This window comes from Taudactylus pleione, unplaced genomic scaffold, assembly GCF_031769625.1.
Source record: "Taudactylus pleione unplaced genomic scaffold, aTauple2 ptg000796l, whole genome shotgun sequence".
Taxonomy (NCBI): domain Eukaryota; kingdom Metazoa; phylum Chordata; class Amphibia; order Anura; family Myobatrachidae; genus Taudactylus; species Taudactylus pleione.
In genome coordinates this window covers 1096767-1105059 of record NW_028285198.1, presented here as the reverse complement: position 1 = coordinate 1105059, position 8293 = coordinate 1096767, and the positions used below count along the sequence as shown (strand labels likewise).

The 8293-nt window shown below is 49.7% G+C and overlaps 1 protein-coding gene across 2 annotated transcripts in view; it reads right to left on the bottom strand.

Annotated features, from left to right (window-relative positions):
* Window positions 1-425: 425 nt before the first annotated feature.
* Window positions 426-8293, bottom strand: part of DDHD1 (DDHD domain containing 1) — a 65266-nt gene continuing 57398 nt past the window's right edge. For both annotated transcript variants that reach the window (XM_088457962.1, XM_088457963.1), the window contains one exon: window positions 426-1234. In XM_088457962.1, coding sequence (XP_088314088.1) covers window positions 1050-1234 — 185 coding nt within the window. In that variant the 3' untranslated portion in view covers window positions 426-1049. The remainder of the gene's footprint in view (window positions 1235-8293) is intronic.

Below are 8293 nucleotides of genomic sequence, written 5' to 3'. Positions count from 1 at the left end.
TCTGGGAAGAGGCTCACGTTAGTACGCTCGCAGCACTATACTCTGGGAATAGGATCACATTAGAAGTTAATTACGTATCCCTAAAGCAGATAATCTGATGATTCAATCCGTACTTAAAATGGTGTTTGGGGGACATGCAAATGTTTTGTTACCTGCCCAACTGTGCATCCAGGAACTTCTGGTTTGTAGCACAGACCCATCCAGCACTATAAGTAACTAGCATACAGTTGTTCCTTGCTGGTTAGATCCCATCAGTACAGGAGATGGAATACCAGTGCACACAGCGTGTGATTATTTAAGCACTGTGCATTTGGCATTCTTGCTGCGGACGGATACCCAGTCTGCGCAGAGCACTAACCCCGCCTGTGCTGCTCGCTGGCGCATTTTCTACATTTTTACATTGAAATAACTCGCTACACACGATGTATGTGAAACCACAAATATTTATTTTTTTTGTAATGAAAATATTACTGAGTGCGCCAGTGTCCACAGTTCTTTTAGTACAAAGATATGTATTTAGGGAAAGAAACGCAGAAAAATGTAGAAAATGAATGTGGTTCTCGGACCAAAAGAAACAAGTAGAAAAAGTTAGTAACTGAAATGAGAAATATGAGAGGTATTATTCAGAATTGGGTCACACTAGTCTGAAGCTGTCTTGGTTTGTTTTTTATTATTTCTGGGTAAGTAGAACACGCTCCTGTAATGCAGACTTGAGTGAGGTCCCTCCTTACGCCACCATCTCCGAGCCACGTGGCAGCCTCTTCCCACAAGGACTGAAGATCACCTAAAGAGACTTTGATGAGATTAGGCACTTGCACATCCATACAACAGGTTACATAGTGATGTACTCTATTGCTGTATTGTACAGGGGGGGAGGGGATGGGAAGGGGGGGGGTTAATAAGGAAATAATCAGTGGTGCTCTCTAGAAACTAAACATCCAAACATGCTCGAGAACCAAAACCTCCATTCCTCAGACAATCTGCATTTCATCACCAGCTAAACGTCCAGTTAGATCCAGTGGTTCCTAAAGCCCCCATGGGGAAAGTCTCTACAGTTCATCTACACCTAGTTTGTCTTCATCGTCCAGCTGGCCTTCCTTGTACAAGAAAGTCAGTAGAAAGAGGGCCACGTCCATGGAGGACCAGTACGCCGTGTGGGAAGTCATCGCTGACCAGTATCTGCTCTCCACCAGACCCTCTCGAAGCTCAAAATCAATCCGGTGCTCCAGATCCACTAAAATAATTAAGGGGGAGGGAGAAAAAAAATATAACATTTAGGCAGTTTCTGTAGAAAACGGGGAACAACGGAAATGAGAGAAACTTTTCTTTATGGAAATAAAATAGTTTTTGATGCAACTTATGCGATTGCAGAATGCGGAACGCTCTAACGCGTTACTGGCTCCGCCGTTACGGTTGCTGCCGCCACCAGTTAATGTTTATGTAACCACTCACATTGCAGCTCCTTCCCAGAATCACACTGACATGAGCAAACCTTTACGAGTCTCGTGCACTGGTGCAAATGCTAATTATCCTGTGTAGTTTTCTGCATGCAGGGGAAATACTGTCAGCAATCTACACGTAGCACAGAATTGCAGCACTGCTAAGAACCCCCCCCCCCAAATCCGAATAACACACTGCCACCACCTAGCACTATACAGAGATGATTGAAGGGCTCCTACTCAATGGTTCCCTGATGCGATGTCTATTGCTGCATTGTGAGGCTCTCAGAACAGTAGACTGCTGGAAGCTATGTAATTACTCTTCTGCCTGATTTCCAAATGAGAAATCAGAGATTCCCTCACACATACATTACGGTATGACCATCGTCTGCTGTCCGATGATCCTCCCCATCCTACTCGATGTTTAATCAGATTCCCTCACACATACATTACGGTATGACCATCGTCTGCTGTCCGATGATCCTCCCCATCCTACTCGATGTTTAATCAGGTTCCCTCACACATACATTACAGTATGACCATCGTATGCTGTCCGATGATCCTCCCCATCCTACTCGATGTTTAATCAGATTCCCTCACACATACATTACAGTATGACCATCGTCTGCTCTCCGATGATCCTCCCCATCCTACTCGATGTTTAATCAGAGATTCCCTCACACATACATTACGGTATGACCATCGTCTGCTGTTCGATGATCCTCCCCATCCTACTTGATGTTTAATCAGATTCCCTCACACATACATTACGGTATGACCATCGTCTGCTGTTCGATGATCCTCCCCATCCTACTTGATGTTTAATCAGATTCCCTCACACATACATTACAGTATGACCATCGTCTGCTGTCCGATGATCCTCCCCATCCTACTCGATGTTTAATCAGTGATTCCCGATGACCATGTGACTCATTTTAAGGTTGTGGGGATCTCCGCACAGCTCCCCTACACTTACACATATCCATCACAGTGTTTATGCTATTTCATTTACTTTGTATCTAACTACGGGGATTGCGTTACCTCCGAGTGGTTTCTCAGATATTTACCGATATGATGTCTAATGGTTAGTTGTCTAACTGACTGTCCCTATTCTCTGCAAGTGTCCCCGTATGTCGTTACCAGTATGCCATCTGAATGGGACTATACATTTCTTGATGATGTAATGCGGTGCTTTAGCAATTAAAACATGTGTAAGAAAAGACAGTCATTTACTGATCACTATCTTCATTGTCTTTATGGGGGAAACAAATAAAACGGAGATGGGCTCGGGGGTCTACGAGGTATAAATGACCCCAGAGCTGGAAACGTTTCTCTAGAATCTGGGAGCCAGAACCAATGCTTAGGGCGGAATTCAATTAGCTCTGTTACCGGGTGCTACAGGACCCCCGCCTTTACGGGGATTTCTTTTGAGGTCTCATGAGAGCTGAACAGAAATCCCCGATAAGTATATCGTTAATGGGGGAAAACACTCAGTTAACTCAAAGTCTGTGAACAGTTCATAGAGTTATATGTTAACACCCGTTAATGGCAGTTAACGCCCCTGTTTGACACTCGTTAAAAGGGGTTCAGCTGAAAAAGGGAGTCTAATTGAATAGCCTCAGGCGATAAACGTGCTGCACTGAATTCCCCCCTGAGGAGTCAGCTGTTTTGGAAGGAAAAATTAATAATACATATAATGAACCCACCGGTGGGATTAGGGATATTATGCAAATGACATTACACATTGGGACAGTATAACAAGATGTGACTAAAACCATACCATCCTGTGCCCACTATACCTTCATCAGTAAGCCAAAATCACAGCCCTGCCAACGCAATACACAGGCATCAATGCCCCATGATAGCCTGTGCCCACAGTACTCAAACACTGATGCCAGCCTGTGCCCACACAGTACAAAAGCACCAATGACCCCACCCACCATTCCAGCCTGTGCCCCACACAGTACAAAAGCACCAATGACCCCACCCACCATTCCAGCCTGTGCCCCACACAGTACAAAAGCACCAATGACCCCAGCCGCCATTCCGGCCCGTACCCCACACAGGACACAAGCACCAATGATTCCACCTGCCATTCCAAACTATGCCCCACACAATACAAAAGCACCAACAACCCCTACATATAAGCGCCAATGACCCCATACCAGCCTGTGCCCCAAACAGTACACAAGCACCAATGACCCCACCCGCCATTCCAGCCTGTGCCCCATACAGTACAAAAGCACCAATAACCCCACCCGCCATTGCAGCCTGTGCCCTACACAGTACAAAAGCACCAACAACTCCACCCGCCATTCCAGCTTGTGATCCCACACAGTACAAAAGCACCAATAACCCCACCCGCCATTCCAGCCTGTGCCCCACAGAGTACACAGGCACCAATGGCCCCACTCGCCATTCCAGCCTGTACCCCACACAGTACACAAGCACCAACAACCTCCACATACAAGTGCCAATGATGCCATACCAGTTTGTACCCCACACAGTACACAAGCAACAATGACCCCAAATCCCCATTCCAGCCTGTGCCCCACACAGTACATAAGTACAAAGTGACCCCCACAGGTGACCACCCCATACAACAGAGCTGGTGACATGATGGCCACGCAGTAAAATCTTCTCTTCCCAGATGCTATGGTCACTGTGGTTATAGGATTATTATACTACAATGTTATTTATTTTCTTTAAACAATTATGCAGATTACTTTTATACCATGAATGAATTAGATTTTGTGTCCATGGAAAGAGAAAAATAAATAGCTTGCCCCGGTGACTGATAGGAAGGTCAGCACTTGTGCGTATGTCGCTCGGGCACCAGACTAGATTAACAAAGGAGCCAGATGGAGAACGTCCGCTGGTCGTCAATGCACAGTAACGGAAGCGCCTCAAAGCGGGAGGCGTTAATTCTCCATCAGTGTATAAGTGCTCTGCTCCCTCAGACAATGCGGCTCTGAGCGTCCTAATGGGAGACCATGCTGGGAGCGTCCAGGGGCTGAGATCACTTCCTGCACTAGAGAAACAGGCTGAGGAGAACAATGGGGCGATGCCGCGTGTATACAGAGAGCGCTGTGTCAGCTGGGGGCCACGTAAGACTTCTCAGTGAACACTCAAGGGCCACACACATATCTTGTGTTTACAATACCGGTCATAAATGCAGTAAGGTTTTATAACTGATCTTTTTATTAAAGATTTTTATAAGGCAAACGGAACTGGAAAATCCACACTGATACTACACGATAAGCATTAAATGTCTGCCATGAGAACTAGGAACAGGGATGGAGGTGGATATTTTCCACCCATAGTGACAATGGCAGCTGCGAACGTAAGAACAGTGGGCGGGATGGGATTCTACACGCGGTCGCGCTGATTCTTAGGGTACATGGGCAAATTCTCTCACCTCCATAATGTAGTAAGCAGGTAGCCGCACGGAACAGCGGCCATATCCCACACAGATTCAGACTCTATGTAATTATAACAAGAGATATGGTAAGAACTTACCTTTGTTATCTCTGTTTCTACGAAGTCCATAGGGTCCACAGGGTTGACCTTGGGGTTATAGCTGGAACAGGATCCATGGGCACCACACAGTTAAGCTTTTAGCTCCCAGGATGCACTTGGGTCCTCCTCTATACCCCGCCCCCGAGCCACAGGCACCTCAGTTGGTAAGCAGCCTAGGCCGGAGGAGAATATGGAACAGAGAGAAGGAAGACTGGAACACACAAGAAACCATACTCACAGCAATAGGAGACGGAAAACCGGTGACCAGCCACACAGCCCATTTGAAGCCAGGTGCGTCAGGGCGGGCGCCCTGTGGACCCTATGGACTTCGTAGAAACAGAGATAACAAAGGTAAGTTCTTACCATATCTCTTGTTTTCTACTTCAGGGTCCATAGGGGGTCCACAGGGTTGACCTTGGGGATGTCCCAAAGCAGTTCAACTAAGGGCGGGGACGCTCCTGTGCTGAAAGGAGCACCCGGCGCCCAAAGGAAGCATCCTGAGAGGCGAAGGTGTCAAACGCATAGAACCTCAAAAACGTTTGAATAGAAGACCAAGTGGCCGCCTTACACAGCTGAACAGCAGAAGCGCCACGTCTAGCAGCCCAAGAGGGACCCACAGAACGAGTGGAATGAGCCTTAACAGAGGCTGGCACAGGTAAACCCTCTTGTGCATAAGCCTCACAAATAACGGAACGAAGCCAACGGGCTAACGTTTGTTTGTTGGCAGGCCAACCCCTCTTGTGAAAACCAAAGAGGATAAACAAGGAATCAGACTTCCTAACCGAAGCCGTCCGGTCTACATAAATTCTAAGCGCCCGGACCACATCTAAGGAAGGCTCACCAGCTGAAAGATCAGGGGACTGAAAAGCTGGCACAACAAGTTCCTGATTAATATGGAACTTCGAGACCACTTTGGGCAAAAACTCAGGACGAGTGCGGAGCACCGCTCTGTCCTGGTGAAAAATCAGGAAAGGAGGGCGACAGGAAAGCGCCCCCAATTCAGACACCCTCCTGGCCGAAGCAATTGCCAGGAGAAAAACCGTCTTAAATGTCAGCCACTTGAGCTCCACCGCCTCAAGAGGCTCAAACGGAGGACCCTGCAGGACCCGTAGCACCACCGCCAAGTCCCAAGGAGCCACAGGAGGCACAAAGGGAGGCTGGATCCTGAGAACACCTTGGAAAAAGGTGTGAACGTCTGGTAGTATTGCAATCCGCCGTTGAAACCACACGGACAAGGCGGACACATGAACCTTCAGAGATGCAAGGCGTAAGCCGAGATACAATCCTGACTGAAGAAATTCCAAGATCCTAGAAACTCGGAACACCTGAGGATCATAATGTCTGGACTCACACCACTGAAAGTAAGTGTGCCACACTCTGTGATAAATCCGTGCTGAAGCAGGCTTGCGTGCCCTGAGCATGGTACCAATAACCGAACTGGAGAAGCCCCGAGACCTCAAGACGGCTGTCTCAAGAGCCACGCCGTCAAAGACAGCCGACCCAGATCCGGGTAAAGGCAGGGCCCCTGAGACAACAGGTCCCGACGCTGAGGAAGAAGGTACGGAGCGTCGATGGAGAGGCCCCTGAGATCGGAGTACCAAGGACGTCTGGGCCACGCCGGAGCTACCAGCACGAGCATGCCGCCGTCCTGCTTGAATTTCCGCAGAACCCGAGGAAGCAGGGATATCGGAGGAAACAGATACGCCAGGTGAAACGTCCATGTCACCGACAGCGCGTCCACCAGACTTGCACCTGCGTCTCTTGTCCTTGACCCGTAAACGGGCAACTTGTGATTGTGACGGGAGGCTATCAAGTCCAGCTCCGGCAGTCCCCACCTGTCCACGAGTAGCTGAAACACCTCTGGGTGAAGCGACCATTCCCCGGGATGCACGTCGTGACGGCTGAGGAAGTCCGCCTCCCAATTGAGGACTCCGGGGATGAAGACCGCCGAGATCGCTGGAATGTGACCCTCCGCCCAAGTCAGGATACGAGACACCTCCGACATCGCTGCCTGACTGCGAGTTCCGCCTTGGTGATTGATATACGCCACCGTGGTGGCGTTGTCGGACTGCACCTGTACCGCCCTTCCGTGAAGAGCGGGGCCGGACGACTGCAGGGCCCTGTATACTGCCCGCAGTTCCAGGATGTTGATGGGGAGAAGTGCTTCTTCCGCTGACCAACGACCCTGAAGCGACAAAGAGCCGGCCACTGCCCCACAACCCCGGAGACTGGCATCCGTCGTGAGCAGGACCCAGTCCGGGATCCAAAAAGGGCGCCCCTCGACCAGATGAGCTGTCTGAAGCCACCAAGCCAAAGATAGCCGAACCTCCGGAGACAACACCAGCACCTGAGAGCGGATCCGGTGAGGTAACCCGTTCCATTCTGATAGAATCAGCCCCTGCAGGGGCCGGGAATGGAACTGGGCAAATTCCACCATGTCGAATCTCGACACCATGGACCCCAGAACTCTCATAGCCGAATGGACCGACAGGCGGCAACGGCTCAGGCAACTGCGTATCCGCAGCTGTAGGGAGGCGACCTTCTCCGGAGTCAGGAAGATCCTTTGCTGACGCGAATCCAGCAGGGCTCCCAAATGAACCATCCGCTGTGATGGAATCAGGGAGGACTTTTTCCAATTTATCAACCACCCGTGTGCTTGCAGGCAAGCGATCGTCAGGTGGAGATGTTGAAGCAGTACCTCCGGGGAGCTCGCCAGCAACAGGAGGTCGTCCAGGTACGGCAGCAGCCGTACATTCTGGTTCCGAAGATGTGCGGCCATGACCGCCATAATCTTCGTGAACACCCTCGGTGCCGTGGAGAGACCAAAGGGTAGCGCCCGGAACTGATAGTGGTGTTGAAGGATAGCGAACCTCAGATACCGCTGGTGTGAAGATGCTATCGGAACATGGAGGTAGGCGTCCTGGATGTCCAGGGACACCATGTAATCCCCCGGTTCCATCGCCAGAATGATGGAACGTAACGTTTCCATCCTGAACTTGGGAACTCTGAGGAATTTGTTCAGAGACTTCAAGTTGAGGATAGGGCGATGAGAACCATTGGGTTTCTGCACCAGAAACAGAGACTAATAATACCCCGTCCCTCGTTGTGATAGAGGAACGGGAACAATGACCCCTGCTTTCAGCAAGGACTCTATAGCCTCCTGAACCTGTAACGCCTTGGTCTTGTCCTGAGAAGGACTTGTGCAGAAAAACTGGTGGGGTGGTCTGTGCCGAAAAGACAGGGCGTACCCCTGGGAGACCACTTCTCGAACCCAGGCATCCGTGGTGGTATTGTGCCAGCACTGGGCAAATAGAAGAAGTCGGCCTCCCACTCTG